This window comes from Myotis myotis, unplaced genomic scaffold, assembly GCF_014108235.1.
Source record: "Myotis myotis isolate mMyoMyo1 unplaced genomic scaffold, mMyoMyo1.p scaffold_m19_p_5, whole genome shotgun sequence".
In the NCBI taxonomy this organism is placed as follows: Eukaryota; Metazoa; Chordata; class Mammalia; order Chiroptera; family Vespertilionidae; genus Myotis; species Myotis myotis.
The window spans coordinates 81,284,178-81,303,623 of record NW_023416357.1 but is presented as its reverse complement, the minus strand read 5'-3'; the positions used below and the strand labels follow the sequence as shown (position 1 = coordinate 81,303,623).

At 52.3% G+C, this 19,446-nt stretch overlaps 1 protein-coding gene across 2 annotated transcripts in view; it reads right to left on the bottom strand.

Annotated features, from left to right (window-relative positions):
• The window catches only part of COL26A1 (collagen type XXVI alpha 1 chain), a 167,445-nt gene that overhangs the window by 120,498 nt on the left and 27,501 nt on the right, over positions 1 to 19,446 (bottom strand). For both annotated transcript variants that reach the window (XM_036310093.1, XM_036310094.1), the window contains exon 2: positions 498 to 620. In XM_036310093.1, the coding sequence (XP_036165986.1) occupies positions 498 to 620 (123 nt within the window). The remainder of the gene's footprint in view (positions 1 to 497; positions 621 to 19,446) is intronic.

Sequence of the window (19,446 nt, the reverse complement as noted above, 5' to 3'; positions counted from 1 at the left end):
TGAAATCAATAGAATATATTTTTTAAAACACAATAGTTAAAAAAAAAAATCTCTCCCTGTGAATGTTGAGAGCCACTGAAAGCTACAGTCCACAGTGGGGCTCATGAGAGAGACGGGCTGGAGCCAGGCTGGACTTTCAAGGGCATCACAGACCCATATTCTAGTCTGGAGGCCCTCAGCAGCTGGTTCTGTCTTCAGCCTCTCCTGGCCCTCTCCCGCCCCTTCCATCCCCACCCCCTCATTGACCATTGGGAGTTTCTGCTAATCAAACACCCACTGGAGTGTGAGGTTATGCCAGGGTGGGGAGCAAATCCCTTTCATCTTTGCACGCACATACCTCCCCCCAGCCCCCATGCACAGAAGTTGCTGCATAAATGCATGCCTGACTCCTGTTTCTGAGTGTCAACCCGCCTCCCTCACAGCTGTGCTGGGGTTGGATTCATCCAAGAGAACAGAAAAGAAGGGCAGTGCCAGCCAGCCAGCCCTGCGGCCTTTACCTCACAAGGTTGGCACAGGGCCCGGGCCACCGGCAGCTCTGGTACACGCGCTGGACCACTGTCTCCGAGCCGTTCTGCACCTGGCAGGACACCGTCCGTGTTACCGTGTGATGGCACCAGTGCCTGTGGGGAGAACAACAGTCACGTCAGCACTGACTGTTCCTGAGGTGCCAGCTTCTGGTCAAAAGTCCCCTCCACAAGCCTGGGGGGCTCGTCCTCTTGGGTACAGGCACACTGAGATGGAGACCCTCTGTTCAGGTCTAAGAGGAAGGAAGAATACCACCCCTTTTGGCTACCAAACCCTGGCATCCTCAGAGTCATCCAACACTCCATGTGGAATCAGTGAAAAAAGCTGTACCCCTGCCTGCCCGCCCGGGAAACAGACGAGGAGATGATTACAACCTGCAGGAACACGGGTCATAGGTACAGCCACATCATGAGGAAGGGAGTTCTGGGAACAAAGCAGGGCACCCAGCCCAAGTTTAAGAAACCTGAGTTCTGAACGATACGAGTCAGCTGACCAGACACGTGGGGACGATGAATGAGAGCGGCATCAGTAGAGGCGGGAGCAGTGTGAGCAGAGGCACCAGGTGAGAGACCATGAGATGCAGCTGTCTCACAAGGACCTAGTGCAATCAGACATGCCCCGAGGCTGTAGGGAGGGGAGGAGTCTCGAGAAAGAAAGGCATGGCACCTACCAGAACAGACGTGGGTCTTAGCATGAAGCCAGCGGGGAGCCACTGAAGGACTCTGCGCAGGGAAATGACCCCCAGGGGTCTGAGGTTCTTGTCAGAGGGCCACAGCGGAAGGAGCCAGACAGACAGGACCCAGATCCCCATCCCTGCTGGTATCAAGAATCAGGTATGGGACTCACCTGTTTGAGACAGGTGTGGTCAGAATGCCTAAAAAGCTGATGACCTCCTGGAGAAACCGGGACCCTCGCAAGATCAATGAATCCTTGCACGCTCTCCATCCTTCACTTATGCCACCAACCCTCCAAAAGGCAACGGAGCAGGAAACAAAGAAACAGAGACAACTAATGGAAAACCCCAAATACCAGGAATTTCAAATTATTTGAGGAAAAAAGCTAACACCATGAAAAAAAAGGCACCAACTCAGCATAGAATAAATCACACCTCAGGGGGGAAAGCAATTAATAAAGCAAATAAATGGAAATAATTTTTAAAGCATAATGTCCTCAAAGAGACAAGAGAATTTTTCACTCATAAAAAACATGATGAAATAAAGAAATAGACATCTTGGAAATGAAATGTATGGCTATGAAAATAAAAGGCTCAACAATTTGAGAAACAGAATGGATACAGGTAAAGAGTAAGCTGATGAGCTGGAAATTTAAGCCATGAACTTTCCGAGGATGCACTGCAAAGGGAAAAAAAGATAGAAAATGTGGGGGCAGAGGTGAGGGACCTAGAAGGCAGCTCTACAAGGGAGGTCAGAGGGAACAAAGGGAAGTATATAGCTGAAGAAATAATACAGAAAATTTCTGAGAATAAGTAGAGACTTGTGGTCTTAATGTGAAAGGACCCACTGAATGCTAAGCAAGATGAACAAAAACAAACAGATTGTGGTGGGATTTCAGGACACTCCGGACGAAAAGAAACTACTAAATGCTATAAAAAGAAAAACAGATTACCTACAATCAATTGAAATTAGATTTCTTATCAGCAACATTGGGATCAAGAATATAGCGACACAAGTACTTCAAAGCTCCTTGAGGAAATACTTAAAACCAGAATTCTATACCCAGGCAAACTCTCCTGCAAAGGAAACAATGAGAAAAAGACATAGTTAGGTGCACAAGAAATCAGAAAGTTACCAGTCACCTTTTCTGAAAGAATTACTAAAGGATGTATTGCAGCAAAATAAAATAAAGGGCATAAGATGAACATATGAAATGTGAGAAGCAATTATGAACAAAGAAACAATAATAAGACTTAATAACAGCCTAGATCTAAAATCCAAGATGATTGCAATATGGAAGATGGCAGAGAGGAGGCAGAAGGAAGCAAAAGTTGCTGACATTTTTGTCTTGTGTAAAGGAAAGGATATAGAAGCTGTGCAACTTTCAGTGTAGTAGAGAAGTATACAATTAAACATATTCTTGAATTTGACGATAAATACTAGCAAGGCAAGAAAGAGGGCACAAAACTGACCAACCACACAAAAAAGTAAAACAGAAAATTCTATTAGCCCAACAAAAAGCTGATTAAGTAGCTACAGAAAATACAGCAATTAGAAGGCAGTGTAAGTAGAAAGGAAAAGAAAGGTACTAAGAAAGATGCAAACAGAAATTAATGAAATAGATTACTTTAAAAAGTGAATCAACAAAACCAAAAACAAGTTTTAAAAAAATTCAAATAGGCAATTCTTAATGAAAAACAAAGGGCATACACATTAAGAACAAGAAAAAAACATTCCAAAAAGAGATTAGAAATTATAAGTAAACTAGAGGCCCAATACACCAAATTCATGCAAGAATAGGCCTTCCTTCCCCCGGCTGCTGGCACCTGGACCCAGTATTCCCTCGCAGAGGGAGGCCCCACCCACCGCAGCCCACTGGTCAGTGGCTTGGGCCTCCCTCTTTGGGGCAATCTTGGAGCCCCCCGATTGATTGCCCTGCCGGCCAGTGGCCTGGGCCTCCCTCTGCGGGGCAATCATGGGTCGATGGCCGGCCCCCAACCAATCACATTGCACCCGCCTTGGCTGGCCTGGCACCAGTGGGTGTCATAGCATGGTCCCAGATGGTCATCCGGATGGTAGTCCAGATGGTCATTCCGCTGTTCAGCCATTCGGTCGATTTGCATATTATGCTTTTATTATATAGGATATTATGTATGATCTTACAGCAAAATCTTGACAACTTTCTATGAAAATATATACTACCAATATTGGCACAGTCAAAAATACAAGAGAAGAAAATGAGAAAGTAGACAAAAGTCAGCCCCTCTCCCCAAAGGCACCAGGAGACTTCATTCAAAACCTGGTTCCACCACCAACCTTCTGTGTGACTTGAGCAAAGTTGATAAGCCCTCCCTGAGCCTCAGTTCAATGAAAAATGCTACCTTTCAAGGTGTTGTGAGTTCTCGACAAGCACGTCCAGGGTAGTGGTATGTAAACCATGCCTCACTACAAACTGAAAAGTATTGATTAGCTGGCTCCTGAAACCCACCATGTTTATAAGAGCCTAAGGCTTGTCTTTCCTGTTTTGCAGCTGGGAAAAGAAGTACAGTGGGGCCTTGACTTACGAGTGTCCGGACTGACTAATGAGTGTTTTGAGATACCAGCTGTCTCTCGGCCGATTTTTTGCATTGAGTTGACAGAGTAATTTGAGTTAACGAGCTCCTTAACTATTTCGGTCTCTGAACTGGGAGATTAAACCTCATTGTCCACAGCTGAAACCCGAGCCTGAGCTGGGAAGGGGACCCAGCCTACCTGCCCAGGGGACCAGCACCTACAAACCTAGACTCCTGCCTCTGCCTGTTACTCAGGGAAACTGGGTCTGGAACATGAATGAGACATCACAGGCCGGGGCCCTTCCTTCATTTCTTCCAGGGAACATCAGCCCCGTCTCAGTGTGAGTCTCTTCAGGATGAACCATGGTCCAATCCAAGGACAGCACTCCACCCCCAAGACCTGCCCCCAGCGGTCTGGAACAGACTGTCCAGCCATCTCTGAATCACACTGGGTCAGGGCTTTGTATAGAGAAATGAGCTGTGAATTCTAAAACATTTTCAAATGCCACGATTCATCATCTCCAGACATTTGATCTTTTAATGGGCTGTAAATGGCTTCCCAACTCAAAACCTGGCCAAAAACAACCAAGAAGGCAGGCAGAGACAAGGAAAGAAGGCTCTGGGGCTTTCGGATGGAATTCAAAACCCTGTTCATCTGCAGACACCTGAGGCTCTGGGAAATCTGGCTGCCACTTAGGACCCCCGTAGCCTGAGCATTGTGTGTATGTCTTCCGTTTGGGGGGTGACAACATGCCACCGTCCATGGCCACCCCACACCCGTCAGTGGTAGGTGACAGGGTTGTACAGGCTACAGTTCACTCCACCCAGAGGCCAGCTTGACAGGAGATGTCCATCCCTTTTATGACCCTCCTGGAAGGATGGTCCAGCAGCACAGAATTTGAGAGTGACAGAGCTGGTCCTTGGCTGCCTAGGCTGTGAGGGTGCCCCCCTCAGCAGCCTCATCTTTGGGTATCATTTCAGCAACATCTCTTTGTCATCTCCCCTCACCTACAGCTGAGCTCTCATGGAGGGTCCAGGAGGGGAAACCCACTCCCAGTCTTGGAGACAGATCTGCTCCCTGCCAGGTCCCTCCCTTATGAGAGGAGGCCCACTCCCAGATGGGAGGAGCGACTGACTTGGCCCTGCTCTCCAGGCTCACGGGCTCCCACAGCAGCTTTCACTAAGTGTTTGGCTCCGTGGCTTGGCTGAGCCGTGAAATCCTTAATTTAGGGTCCTTTGAGAAAACAAGTGCTAAGTGGCTTCAGGAAATTATGTCACAATGGAACGGAGAGGCTTTCAGGAGGACATCCCTGGCCCATACTCACCTCTGAACATAACCACCCAACCTGTTTCCGATGCTGCCTGCCACCCAGGGAGACGCCCCTGCAGCAGCCCCCCTCCCCAGAGGCCTGGCTCAGCACAAAGGCCCTGAGCCCTGTTTCCCTATCTGAGCTTTGCTTTGGGACCTGATCTTACGCTTCCCTTCTAGGACCCTGTGCTCTGAGCCTAAACCAGGCCCCAGGGTTTGACAGTGCCCTCCCTCTCCAATCTGCCCCATTCCCTGTCCCACCCCGGGGAGTCACCTCAATGCTTCCTCTCATATGTGCTCCACTTGCTGGACAGGGGTCACACTTCATCATAACCCATGGGACACCTCAAGTTACACCATTTCACTCTGATCAGTACTGAGCCCACCACTATCCAACCCTACTTCGCTCCATCTTGGTGACCAGCACCATTAAGCCCCAGGTCCCCTAACCCCGAACTCCACCTTCTTCCTCCCTCACTCCCCATGGCCAGCCAATCAGCCCCCATGTCAGACAAGTCTGCCTCCTGCACCCTTCCCTACCCTCTTCCCATGGTCCTGAGTCAGTCAGTCATGCTCACCTTTTACCCTCAGCCTCAGCACTGTTGGTCTCCCTCTACCTGCCACCAGAGGGCGCTCCCGCAAACACAACCCTGCCCTGTTACCTCCCTTCCTGAAACTTGCTTAGCTCCCAATCCCCCACAGTTCCCACCCACCTCCCAGGTTCCACCTCCCACCACACTCCATCTTGTCATTTACACTGTCACACTGTCCTCTCAGGCATGCCATCCCACCTTCTCTCATTCGGCCAATTCTTATCCTACCAGTCTCCATTCAGGTTCCAACCCCTCCTGAGAGCCCTCTCTGACCCCCTGGCCAGGAAAGTACACTCACCTCATGCTCCCCAGGCCCGGTGCATACTTCTGCCCTAGCCCTTCTCATACCAGAAGACTACAGCCGGGCTCCTGAGGACAGCAGGCCCAGGGCAGACCTCCTTAAGGTGTGTTGATCTGACCCCAGGCCCTATGTTCCAGGAGGACCTTCTCCCGCCCACACTCACTCACCAAAAAACTGCTTTTGAGGTTCTGCTGTGCAGGCCTGGGGTCCTAGCATATTCTGCACCCGTGGCTGCAGCCACATACCTCAATGTTGGAGGTGTCCAGTTTCAGGCCCCTCTCCACCTGGCCCTCATTCTAAGTACCTGGCCCTCTCCTACCTGACCCCCAGAGAGGTCAGTTCCAGGGAATCTGCCTGCTAGCTAAGCTGAAGAATCTCTGGGAGAACCTATGTTTGTGACGAATGACTAAACTGATGGACGATAACGCGGGCCTCATATGACTGAGGTCACACCCATGAAGCAGATCCCATGGGTCCTTGGCTGATCCCCAGAGACGTAGGCAGATGACCCAGCTAACAGCCCCTTTCGAGGAGAGCATACAGCTCTGGCACAAAAGCCAGCCCGACTCCTGTTCATACAGAGACACTCTCCTTCGGGGAGTCGGTCAGATCCAGCACCCCAAGACCTGCCTTATGGTTGGCAACGCAGTTTCACATACTGTTGTTGTATGCCCCCAAAGCCATGTGTTAAAGCCCTAACCCCAAGTACTTCAGAATATATTTGGAGATAGGGTCTTATCTCCAAGTCAGACCTTCATTCATCTTCACACAACCCTGGACAGTAAGGATTGTCATTATTCCACTTTTACAGATAAGAAACTGAGGCACGGGAAAGGGTTTGTGAGATGTCCAAGGCTGGCCCCTTAGCCACTCGGCCATATTGCCATATTGACTTGAAGTCCGGCCCAGAGTGCTTGGGTCTCCACTCGCAGCCATGCCACCAAGAGAGGCCCAAGCAGCAGCCCGCGATGGAGGCTGCCTTCCTGAAGGAACTGTGGAAGACCAGGAGCTGGCAGACACAGGGGCCTAGGTCTTGGGAGAGAGTCAGGATCCAAGGTAGGTCTCCCCAGCCCTGAGCAAGGAGCCAAATCTAACTGGATGAAACATGACCAGGCGAATGTGGAGTCCGGCACTGCATCCCCAAAACCCAGCGGACAAGCCCCAAAACACAAAGGCAATCTAGGCTGTCTTAATAGAATCATGTCGAGAAAACCCCTGCTCCCCGCCCTCCCCACACTGGCCTGCCACGTGTGGTGGACACTGGGTTGTGCCACCCAGATCCCCTTCAATGAAGGGCCTTCAGCCCCAGCTGCCAGAGCACTGTCAGCAGGCATCCATCCGCAGCGTCCCTTGCCAGTGCTGCCTCAGCTGCCCAGAGCTGCCTCGCCCATGGCCCGGTGCTTCCCAGGGCAGACCCCAGCCAGTGCCTGCTTGTCAGGACGACTCTGAAGGACCATTCCAGCTGCAGAGCTCCCCGGAGGTCATTGGTAGCTGTCACTGGGCCTGCATCACAGCTCAACTGCTCCTTCTACACCCACCTGCTCTGGCCCCTTCCTTCCACAGGCATCACTCCTAAGAACCGTCCCAAATGCACATCTTCCATGTTGGAACTGTCTCAGACCCTGCTTCCTGGAGACTCAATCTCGTGTCTGCCATGAGCCCTGACAGGAAAAAAGACAAGCTAACATCCAGTGCCCTGGAACAAGAGGGCTGTGGCCGCTGTCCCCTGAGCAGGTGAGAGAGGAAGGGCTGACCTGCAGAGCGGTGAGTATCCCTGGGCAGAGGACAGGTCAGAAGCCCAAGGTTTGTGGAGGTGGAGGGAAAGGCCCCGAGCCCTCGGATGCGTATCTGCCATTTCCAGCAGGTGAGGACTATTGGCAATGGGTCCTTCAGTTAGACTGAGCAGGAATAAGCTGGGGGCTGTGGTGGGAGAGGGCAGCTCTGGGAGTCCAGTTCTCCACCCCAGATGCAGGGGAACCAGACGAGACTTGCCCATGTGGTCCCAGGGGCCCAGAGGCAGGTCAGAACCTTTGGAAGCTAAGGAGGAGACTGCTCCCAGGAGATCCGGCCACAGGTGCATTGAGCTACCACAATGGTTGTAGTGGGAAGATGAAGATGCACAAAGGGATGAAGAAGTACAAATTGCTGGTTACAAAACAGTCATAGTGACGTAAAGTACCAGCACAGGGAATACAGTCAACAATAATTGTAATAGCTATGCATGGTGCCAGATAGGAACGAGATTTATCGGGGGACACTGTGTAAGTTATACAAATGTCTGGTCCCTATGCTGTACACCTGAAATAATATAATATTGAACATCAACCATAATTGAAAAAGTGGAAAAAGAAAAGAATACACAATGGATCTGTGAGGAGCTAGGAGACCCTATTGGAAAAGAAAAGATGGAAGGTTTTCTTCACTAGAGGGGAACCTGGTCAATGGGGTTCCAGAGGACCCTCTGGTGGCTGAGGGGGGGAGGTGGACATAGGCTGGGGGCTGAGCCCCGCTGGGATAAATGGGCACAGTCCATGAAGCACTCATGGCCGCAGCCCCCCAGATGGTTCTCTCCATCATCTGTCTCCAATTTGGGCAAACTGGGTCCGAATCTCCCAACCGTGTGTGTCTCGATGGCTGGTGTTTCTCTCCATCTCTCATCCACCTAAACCAGTGGTTGGCAAACTCATTAGCCAACAGAGCCAAATACCAACAGTACAACGATTGAAATTTCTTTTGAGAGCCAAATTTTTTAAACTTAAACTATATAGGTAGGCACATTGTTATTAACTTAATTAGGGTACTCCTAAGGCTTACAAAGAGCCGCACTCAAGGGGCCAAAACGCCGCATGTAGCTCGTGAGCCGCAGTTTGCCGACCACGGACCTAAACCACTATTCAAAGTTACAGTTTTGTTTATGTAGAAATAACTGAGTGTATGTTACACTAAATCCTTCTCCGTTTTTAGGGCACAAGAACTGGTAGGTGTGTTTGCATAAGCAGATGGACTTGCCTGCTTTTCTTCACAATCCTTTTTACTGGACTGTCCATTTGGAGGCAATACCGGAGAGGAATTTAAATAAACTTAAGGTCACTGAATTTTAGAGGGAAGGGGGCTGATCTGAAAGCCCCACAGAACTGACCCAAACTTTCTGTAAAAACAGGAGGGTGACAACATAGACTCCAGGGTCCAGCACTGAGGTCCCTGGGGAGAACGAGGTATGGATTCGTGTCCGCGGGAGATGGAGGGCCGATGCCCCCAGTGAGCACAGCTGTGCCACAGGCAGCCTCTGGGCCTCCTCCACTTCATTATCCTCGGCACTTCTCCTCCAGCACCTCTCGTAGCGGGAACTCCTGAGGCCTCCCACCTGAGGGGAGGCCGGAAAGAATCCTGCATGGCCCTGGCCACGTGGCTCAGTTGGTTGAGTGTCATCTTGTGCACCAAAAGGGTGCAAGTTCAATTCCCAGTCAGGGCACATACCTAGGTTGCAGGTCCTATCCCCAGTCAGGACGCATACAGGAGGCAACCAATTGATGTTTCTCTCTCATATCAATGTTTCTCTCTCTCTCTCTCTCTTTCCCTTCTCCCCTTCCTCTCTCTCTCAAAATCAATGAGAAACATATCCTCGAGTGAGGATTACAAAGAAAAAAAGAAGAACCCTGCATGGAACATCAGCCATTTACAGATTGAATTTCCCATTCGCATGGGGGCAGCTATGGGAGTATATGATTTGGCCAAACAGACGGTGTGGTTTTGAGCATTTCGATCCACAGCTACTTCCATTAGTAGGTGTGCCAGAGCCGACAAGCTGTGAGAGGATGGTGCCAAATGCCTTCCATGGGATCAGCGTTCCTGGGGAGACCGGGTGCTGAGAAACACTGGCTCCACAGAACCCAGTACCAGAACTGGAACCAACCAGCACTTTTGCCTAATAAGGAGCCTTACAGTTGTTCTGGACCTGAAAACAGTCTACAGTGTCCACTGTGGACCATGATGCATTTGGCCAGAGTGACCGCTGTAGAAACCAGAGCTTTCTGAGTGTCTAAGATCAGGACAGGACCTAGCAGGTGTATCCTTCACGGTCCTTCTCAAATAGACCATCTCTCAACACCAACACTGCCCCGGATCCTGTGGGAACAGGCCCAGGGCTATGCCCATATAACAGGAAAGTGACCCTATCCACCTGATGGAAGTCAGAAACTAAAGCAGAAATAAGAGTAACTAATGTTTACGGAGCACTGGTGATGTGCCAGGCACTGTGACCAGCCTCTGACACAGCTCCCTCCTGTAATCCTTATAAAAACCTATAAGTAAGAACTAGCATCATGCCCGTGTTACGGAAGAAGCCAGACAGACTAAGTAACTTCCCCCAAAAGGAAAAATGTGTGCTCAGTCATGAGGTTGGTTAACATGCTGGTGCGAGTTTCTTATTTCCTTACAGACCACACTTTGAGTGACCTCATTCTCTCCCAGTTCTATTTCCTGAGACACAGAGACACTCTGATCGGCCCAGCTCCTCCATCCACCCCAGGCCCCACCAGGCCTAGTTCCTTTGGGTCACATGCTCATCCGTGGTCAAGTTGGCTGTGAGGGAATTCACATAGCACCAAACAGAGGGCCTAGGACCCCCTGCAGTAGGCACGCTATGTCCTTTAGAACAGACTATGAGAGAAGCAGGGGCAAAGTTAACTTTGGTATATGACACATGTGTCCCCAAGTTATCTCTTCCTCCTCCTCCCTGGCTAACAAAACCCTAGTTTTCAGACACTGGGCATCAGTAAATTCAAGAAAAGTGAGCAAAATCATCATCGCATTGATCGAGTTTTTGGCATGTTCGCTCAGTTCTAAGAGAAAGTCAGCTGAGAAGCTTCTGGAAAACATTATCCCCTATGGGGGAGGGGAAGTTGCAAGAAAAGAAGCTCATTCTTATTTCTGTGCACAGTTGTGTGAGGGTGTGATGCCTGGAGCTGTGGCAACCATGTTAGAGCCATGAGAGGAGACAGCCTGGAGAAGGCAGAGTGAAAAGCAGGGTCTTTGAGCATTTGATGCTGTCAAATTAGCTAACCCTGGAGCCACCCATTTCTTAATATGAGTAACTAGAGGCCTGGTGCACGAAATTCATGCATGGGGGTGGGAGGGGGTCCTTCAGCCTGGCCTGCACCCTCTCCAATCCGGAACTCCTCGGGGGATGTCCAACTGCCGGTTTAGGCCTGATCCCGCATCCCTTTCACAATCCGGTCACTTGGTCCTAACTGCTCACCTGCCTGCCTGCCTGATCGCCCTTAACCACCTCTGCCTGCTGGCCTGATGCCCCTAACCATTCCCCTGCCAGCCTGATCACCCCTAACCATCTCTGCCTGCTGGCCTGATCGCCCCCTAACTGCTCCCCCCTGCCACCCTGATTATCCCCTAACTGCTCCCTCCCGTTGGCCTGATTGCCCCCTAACTGCTCCTCCCGCCCCGCCCCCGCCAGCCTAATCGCCCCCTAACTGCCCTCCCCTGCCAGCCTGATTGCCCCTAACCACCTCTGCCTTGGCCCTGGCCACAGTGACTTTGTCCAGAAGGACGTCCGGAAGATGTCCAGAAGATGTCTGGTCTAATTAGCATATTACTCTTTTATTAGTATAGATATTAAATGACGTTGTTGTTTAAGCCCACATCAGTAGGGTTGTTACAACTCACATCTGAAAGTGTTCTAATCAAAATAACCTGCTGCAAACAGTACAATCATGGTATAAGAATGTGAAGCCAGGAGGCCTAGCTTGTGTCCTACTTGTACCACTTATCGCCTGCACAGCTCTGGACAAGTCTCAACTTCAGAACCTCAGTTTCCTCATCTACAAACTAATAGCCCAACTTCCAAGGGCTGCCAGAAGTCTCAAGAGCAGTAACAACTTTACGAATATAATCTGTGGACTGCAAAGCTCTAGACAGATCGTGGGGGTGACTATTAAACTATAAATGACTGTACTTCATAATGGAAATATAATCCCAGCCCTGAACTAGCTCAATCTCTTCTCTTAAAGCAAAAGGAGCCTGTGCTCTTTACCCACAAGGCATCTGCAATGCTTTCTCCACTCGACCATCTTCATGGACAGTCTCATCGCCTGTGCCTGGGTCAGTGAGAGGCAAACTGCTCCGGCCTGACCAGCCAATTAGTTTGGGTTTTTAGGCTCCTCGGGATACAGGTGTTTCACTTCCATAAGCTTCATCGTAGCACGCGCCTTGTGACGCCCAGTGCCGGCCGCCCGCCAACCTGCTGGCTCTGGATGATGTGGGCCAAGGTAGCGTCAGTCATCGTCTACTGTGGGTCAGCGAGCCCCTGCCTCATGCAAGGACTCACGGTGTGGCCACTGTGTGAGGCACAGAACGTGGTGGGCAAGAGAGCCAGCCTCCGGGCCCAGTTTTGCTCTGCCTAACCCCGTGGTCGGCAAACTGTGGCTCGCGAGCCACATGCCGCTCTTTGGCCCCTTGAGTGTGGCTCTTCCATAAAATACCACAAAATATCACGTGCGGGCGCGCACGTACAGTGCGATTGAAACTTCGTGGCCCATGCGCAGAAGTCGGTATTTTGTGGAAGAGCCACACTCAAGGGGCCAAAGAGCCGCAAGTGGCTCGCGAGCCCCAGTTTGCCGACCACTGGCCTAACCCAATGGGCTTTACCACGCCTGAGCCTCGGATGCCGCATCTATAAAATGGGAATAATAACATACAAACTGGGAATGATAAAAACATTTATTTGTGCTGATCTTACAATGAATGGGTAAGCAGTGTGTCACTGGTGAAAGAACACCAGTGGTAGTTACTGTCATGGTTATTATTACAATTAGGTATAGCAAAGGCGACACAGTGGACTGCTGGGCAGAGAGGCACAAACTCACTGAGGGCTCAGCCCGTTGGAGCTCAGAATGCCAGGCTCTAAGAGTCTCAGCTGCAGCATTTCAGCGGGTGGAACTCTTCCGCTTAGGAGAGGGACACAGGGAAAGGCCACCACTCCTGAGCTGCCGCCTCTCCTGAGCTGCCGCGGGTGTGCTGGAAGAGCTGCCCGTTCTGTGAAGCACACAGAATTCTGTTCAGGCATATTTTCTAGAAAGCATCACACAATGGACTTGGATGGAGAATTATGAAGGCTTTTAGCTGCTCCAACCCCCTCTTTCCAGGTGAGAAAACAAGGCCCGAGAAGGGAAGGGCCAAGGTGGCACAGCAAGCCGGTGGCAGAGTCGGGAGGAAAGCCAAGCCGCCTCTGTTTCTAATTTCCTCCCATCCTCCTGCGATCAGCGGGATGGCTGGTTCCCAGTGCTCACTTGAGGGGGAAAGCTGATAAGAATCTGAGGAATGTGCCTGCTGAAAGGGACTGGCTGTGGAGCCTGGCATTCGATACCCACCAGAGGATCACGCACAACTGTATCCTGGCCGGTCCCTGTGAGCAGGCACCTTTTGGACCTGCATGCATCTCCAGAAGAATGGTGGTGGCACCCCGTAACCCACAGCTGTCTGCTTCTCTGAGGAATTCCTCCGTTCCTCTCAGGAGGGCAGGCAACTTGAAGCAACTCTGATTCGGGGAATGAACACTGTATTCTGAATTCAATCGTGCTGTTTACAAAGCCTTTCCTTTGGGATCACCACCTCCTTTCCTTCCTGCCTCTTAGGGTCACCTGGCTACCAGGACTAATTGTTGGCAGCTCATTAAGCCCCGAGCAGGTGGAGAAAAGGGTCAGACACCATGGAACCTGCATTTTCCCTGAGATAAACCCGTGGTCCCAGGGCTCTTCCTAACAAGAGCTCCCAGAGCTCTGGTGGGAAGTCCCACGGTGGGAATGGCTCTGTGACCTCCCACCAGGCCCATCCTTCTCTGGGCCTCCGCCTCCCCCGCAGCAGATGGTGCAGGAACACGGGACGGGCAGCAATACAGCAGAAGGGCCAGAGCAGTGCTGCCTCTCGCCCAGAAGTCAGACAGTTGGGAAACCAGTCTGGCTGAGGGAACGGCCTCCTCATGCCATGATCAGGGCTAGGTATCTACGGCCCGCAGGGCTGGAGGTGTCAGGGAAAGCCTTAGCCCTACAACCTCTCCAGGTAAGGTCTGCAAGGTCATCGCCAAGACAGGGTTCGGTGAGAATTCCCAGCAAAGCCAAGCCGCCTCTGCAGGGAGCGTCCTGTGCAGATGTGCGCTGTTGTCCACCCACCTGGTCTAACTGCTGCTTAGAACTATGGCTGCAGGCAGACCCACTGGGCTCCTGTCTCCCTGGCCTTGGCCTGAATGTAGCACAGGGCGAATATGTGTTGAATGAACAAATGAATGAAGAAAGAAGGTGCAGAGATGGTTTGGAATGAGGTCTGGACAGTACAAAGTCCATCCCAGCTGCCATCCCCAGGGTCTCCATAATTGAGCCCTGTCGGCCCTTCGGTGGCCCCTCTCCGAGCCCCCCCCCCCCCCCCGAATGTGGGCCCTGCCGTCCCCTACCCAGGCTGAGCTGTCCTCCTCCCCCAACTGGGCCTCTGGGCCCCCGTAGTCTCTTCCACGAATGCCCCTTCCCACTCTCCCCACCTGGCCCTTCCTCTCTCAAACCTTTGCTGTCCCTTTAGACAAGATTGACCCTTTCCTTTTGGTTCCCGAAACTCGGCTCACCCAACTATAGGCATGGCACCCCCCACTCCAGGGCATCTGTGGGCTCATACCACCGTCTATCTCCCTGGTCTCTGATAGCAGAAACCCACTTGGCTTGTGTCTCTGCAGCAGTGCCTGGCATCAGGTGGGTGATAAGCAAAATGTCTGTGAATGAGTGAGTTCAGTGGAAGAACTGAATGTACATAATCTGTGTACTGGAAGAAGCAAGTTTAGGATGCTTACATTCAAATTCTAATGTATTTTACCACGGGCTCTACCTGGACTCTGCATAGGAAAGCATCTTGAAGATTAGAATGAAAGTCCATCATAAATAGGATTCTTTATACAACTACTTGCCCGCATTTAGAGATTATATCTAACATGTGAGAGAAGAAATGCTGCACAGTGCAATCCACGGGTGCGCACGAGGAAGAACTATGGCTGTGACTGGCCAGGCACACAGGGAGGGCCTGTCCAGCTCCCGGCTGTATGTGACCATGCGTCACCCCAAGGGCACCCTCAGTCGCCAGTTACAGTGAACAGGAGCGGGACAAGGACCAGAGGTCCCTCCCTCGCCCTCCTCGCTCCGCTCTCCTCACCTGTAAAGCAGATATAACCTGAGGCACCTTGGACTGGGGATTGAACCTCTCTATGCCTCACTCCCCAAATACAAAATTAGGATAACAAGACCAAACGGGTTGTTGTGGGAATTAGATGATTAAACCCTTTGGGGTGCTAGCGCAGTGGCAATGGCAGCTAGTGAATGGCACACTCGTTCACTCATTCATCCCCTCCCAGGACTGTCAGTAGGCACTGGGTGGATGACCCAGCTGAATGTCCATTGTGTTCTGTTAGCTCTACACACACACTGTCATCTCTAATCGAGAAGATTCCAATTCCGGCCCCCACTGAGCATACTGGGCCCTGCCCACACCCAGGGGCACGCTCCACCCCTGGAAGAGCAGCCCTTGCCCACCTTCCCCAGGACGAACCGCCCTCCTCTCACATCTGCCCCAATCCGCCCCAGCCAGACAATAGGTCATCACCCAATGATGATCTAATGATAAGGACCTCACATCAGCAAAGTCCACACCCCCTCCCCCCGCAGGGTCCCTCCGAGGACTCTACCCCTGCTTTGGGGAGTGACGACAATTAGGGAGGAAAGTGGGAACCCACTTCCCTGGCACCATGGAAAGGAAGCAGGAATAAGAAGATAAAGAATGCAGATAAGGCCCTGCACTGGGTCTGGCTCACAGTAACTGCAGGGAGAAAGGCAGCTGCTATCGCTGATTATTGCTGTCATTGTTGGTCAGAAGGTGAGAACTCGGACACCATGGAGACTGCCCAGGCCTCTGTGACTGACTTCCCAGGGCCCTCAATGGTCAGGCGTCAGGCTCTGTGTGGATTTATCCCCCCCCCCCCCCGCACCCCCAAGCCCAGTAAAGAGGCACCAGCTGTGTTTGGCTGCTGAGGAAGCTCTGGAGTCTGTATTTCTGCCCTTGTGGGGGGAAACCACTGGCCTATGAGTCAGGAAATGGGGGTCTCACACTGTCTCTACCTGTGACTCTGAAGTGACCCTTAATCTCTGAGCCTCAATCTCATTTGAAAATGGCAGGTTCAGACTGAGGTTCTCTAGCTCTTATTCACCAACTAGAGGCCCGGTGCACAAAAATTTGTGCACTGAGGGGGGGGGGGTCCCTCAGCCCAGCCTGTGCCCTCTCGCAGTCTGGGACCCCTCAGGAGATAACGACCTGCTGGCTTAGGCCTGCTCCCAGGTGGCAGAGGGCAGGCCCAATCCCTAGCTGCAGCCCCTGGTCGGGCTCAGAGCAGGGCTGATTGGGGAGTTGGGGCGCCGCCCCCCCCCCCCGTCATGCACAGAGCAGGGCGGATTGGGAGGTTGTGATGCCACCCTCAGTCACGCTCAGGGTAGGGCCGATTGGGGGGCTGGGGCACCGCCCCCTGTCACACTCAAGGCAGGGTTGATGGGGAGGTTGCGGCGCCACCCCCTGTCATGCACAGAGCAGGGTTGATCAGGGTCTTGGGGAGCTCCCCCCTGTCACGCACAGAGCAGGGCCCATCAGGGGGTTGGGGAGCTCCCCCCTGTCACGCACAGAGCAGGGCCCATCAGGGGGTTTAGGAGCTCCCCCCTGTCACTCACAGAGTAGGGCCGATAGGGGAGTTGGCGCACCGCCCCCTGTCACCCACAGAGCAGGGCCGATCAGGGGGTTGGGGTGCCGCCACTCTCACACTAAGGGCAGGGCCGATGGGGAGGTTATGGCTCTACCCCGTCACACACAGAGCAGGGCCCGTGGGGTGGGGGGGTTGGGGTGCTGCACCCTGTCACACACAGAGCCACAGGGCGATCAGGAGGATGGGGAGCTCCCCCCTATCAGGCACAGAGCAGGGCCGATCAGGAGGTTGGGGTGCCTTCCCGTCACGAACAGAGCAGGGCCGATAGGGAGGTTGTGGCCCCGCCCCCTGTCACACACAGAGCCACAGGGCGATCAGGGGGTTTGGGCACTGCCCCCTGTCACGCTGATCCCAGTGCCGGGAGGCCTCTCAGCTCTGCTGATCCTGGTGCTGGGAGGCATATTACCCTTTTACTATATAGAATAGAGGCCTGGTGCATGGGTGGGGGCTGGCTGGTTTGCCCTGAAGGGTGTCCTGGATCAGGGTGGGGGTCCCCACTGGGGTGCCTGGCCAGCCTGGATGAAGGGATGATGGCTGTTTGCAGCTGGTCACACACCCTTCAGGGTGGGGGTCCCCACTGGGGTGCCTGGCCAGTCTGGGTGAGGGGCTGAGGGCTGTTTTCAGGCTGAGACTGAAGCTCCCAACTGCTCCTTTTTTTCTTTTCTTTTTTTATTCTGGGCCAGCTTTAGCTCTGAGGCTTGGCTCCAGCTCTGAGTCCTCAGCTGCTGAAAGTAGGTATCTGGTTTGGTTAGGTTCTATCATCGAAACTCTGTATCAACTCCAGCTCTGAGATCCCAGCTGGCTGAAAGCTGGTTTCTGGGGTTTTGTTTAGCTTCTATATTTGTTACAATGTTTTTTAAAGTGCAAGCTCAGAGGCCGGCAAGGCAGGCGAGGAACGTTGCAGTCCTCCATCACTGAAGCAAGCAAGCCTCATGTTCAGTTTAAGCTGCCTGGCTGCCGGCCGCCATCTTGGCTGGCAGTTAATTTGCATATCGCCCTGATTAGCCAATGGGAAGGGTAGCGGTCGTACGCCAATTACCATGTTTCTCTTTTATTAGATAGGATAGACTATAAACTGGATACCAGGACACAACCCAAATGTCCATTAAAAGGAGAATGAATAAGCAAAGTATTGAATTCACACAGTAGAAAAGAACAAACTTGACCCCTGCAGCAACATAAGTGAATCTCACAGACATAATGTTGATGAAAGAAGACAAAACAGTCTATCCTGAGCGAGTCTGTTTACAAGAGCAGGCAGAGCTACTCTGCGGAGGAGAAATCAGAACAGTGGTCACCTGTGGGTGTACCACCTGGGCTCGCTCTAGATCTGAAGGGTGGGTATGTGAGTGCACACACAGGGGAACTCGTCAAGCTGTTTGGTTAAGTTTGTGCCTTTCACTGTATTTAACTGATGCTTTGGGGGGCGAAGAGGGGGTAAAAAACACACACACCTGGATGGGGCAATTCTAAGCCATTTGCTCAATTAACATTTATTAAGCCCTTTCTAGACGCCAGATCCTGACATGGTCACTGGCTGACAATGCTGAAAAGGAGGCCTGCAATCTGCGGGGAGGACACAGATGACACCAAAACTCACCGAAATGAGGCAGGTGACAGGACTAGACCCCTGGTCCCCATCACAGCTTCATGCCGTCTCCTCAGCACCCACCTGGCCATTGCCTACCCCTCTCACTCCCGCCGGGTTGGTCCAGGCCTCACAGGCCCCTCTCAGCATCTGTGAAATCTGCTTCCTCCAGGCCCGCCGCTGGCTGAGGGCAGGGATGGAAAGCACCAGGTCCTGCTCAGCTCTGTGCGCCCCACAACCAGCATCAGCCTGACTCCAGGTCGGGGCTGAGGAACGTTCATAAGGAGAATGGGCCTCCACAGACACCTGGAAGCTCTGGAACTGCCAGAGGAGCAGCTCTGTGGGGCTGGAAGGGAGGCTGAGGACAGAAAGTGGGCTGGGAGGAGCCAGGCCACAAAAGGTCTTGAATGCCACACCTCGCGGTCCCGGCCTCGTCCTGACACCTGGGGAACCATCAGAGCAGTTTTTAAAAAAGCAAGGGCAGGATGTGAACAGAGCTAAGTTCCGGAAGTTTTCTCCAGCAGCTCCTTTCTCCGCGACCTCAGGGCTGGGGCCCCGCCAGGAGGCTGCAGCCTCCAGAGAACCCCAGCTGCCCTGATCGATTGCAATTCCTCACCCCCTTCATCCTGCTGTGATGGAAGGCAGGCGTCCCTCTAGCTGGGCCGCCCTCACCTTTCCCCTCTCGTCTGGCCACAAGGAAGGCACAAAATCACAGAAGAGGAATTACAACTCTCCCCTGGCATCCAGTGGAGAGACCCGTTTCAAGTTCCTGGTTTGTTTCTGTAGAGCCTTTCCCTCCAGCCTCGCCGACTAAGGAGCATTCCTCCCAGGCACCCCTGCAGACAGGCGGTTCCCAGAGGGCAACTCCGAGGACAGGCTTCCTGAACCTTGAAAGGCCCCAAGGGGCACTGCTGCCAGGGAGGGGGCCCCGCCAATGGGCTTCTATTTGTTTATGGTTTCGCCGTGGGATCAAAACAGAACATTAAATCCATCGCAGGCTGCAGAATGCTCTGAACCAGGCCACCCAATTGTCACACATGAAAACGCTGAAAACTAATGACTTGCAGTTTTCCTGCTAGGAAGGTTTCTTTTAATCAGCCCTGCGGTGGGAC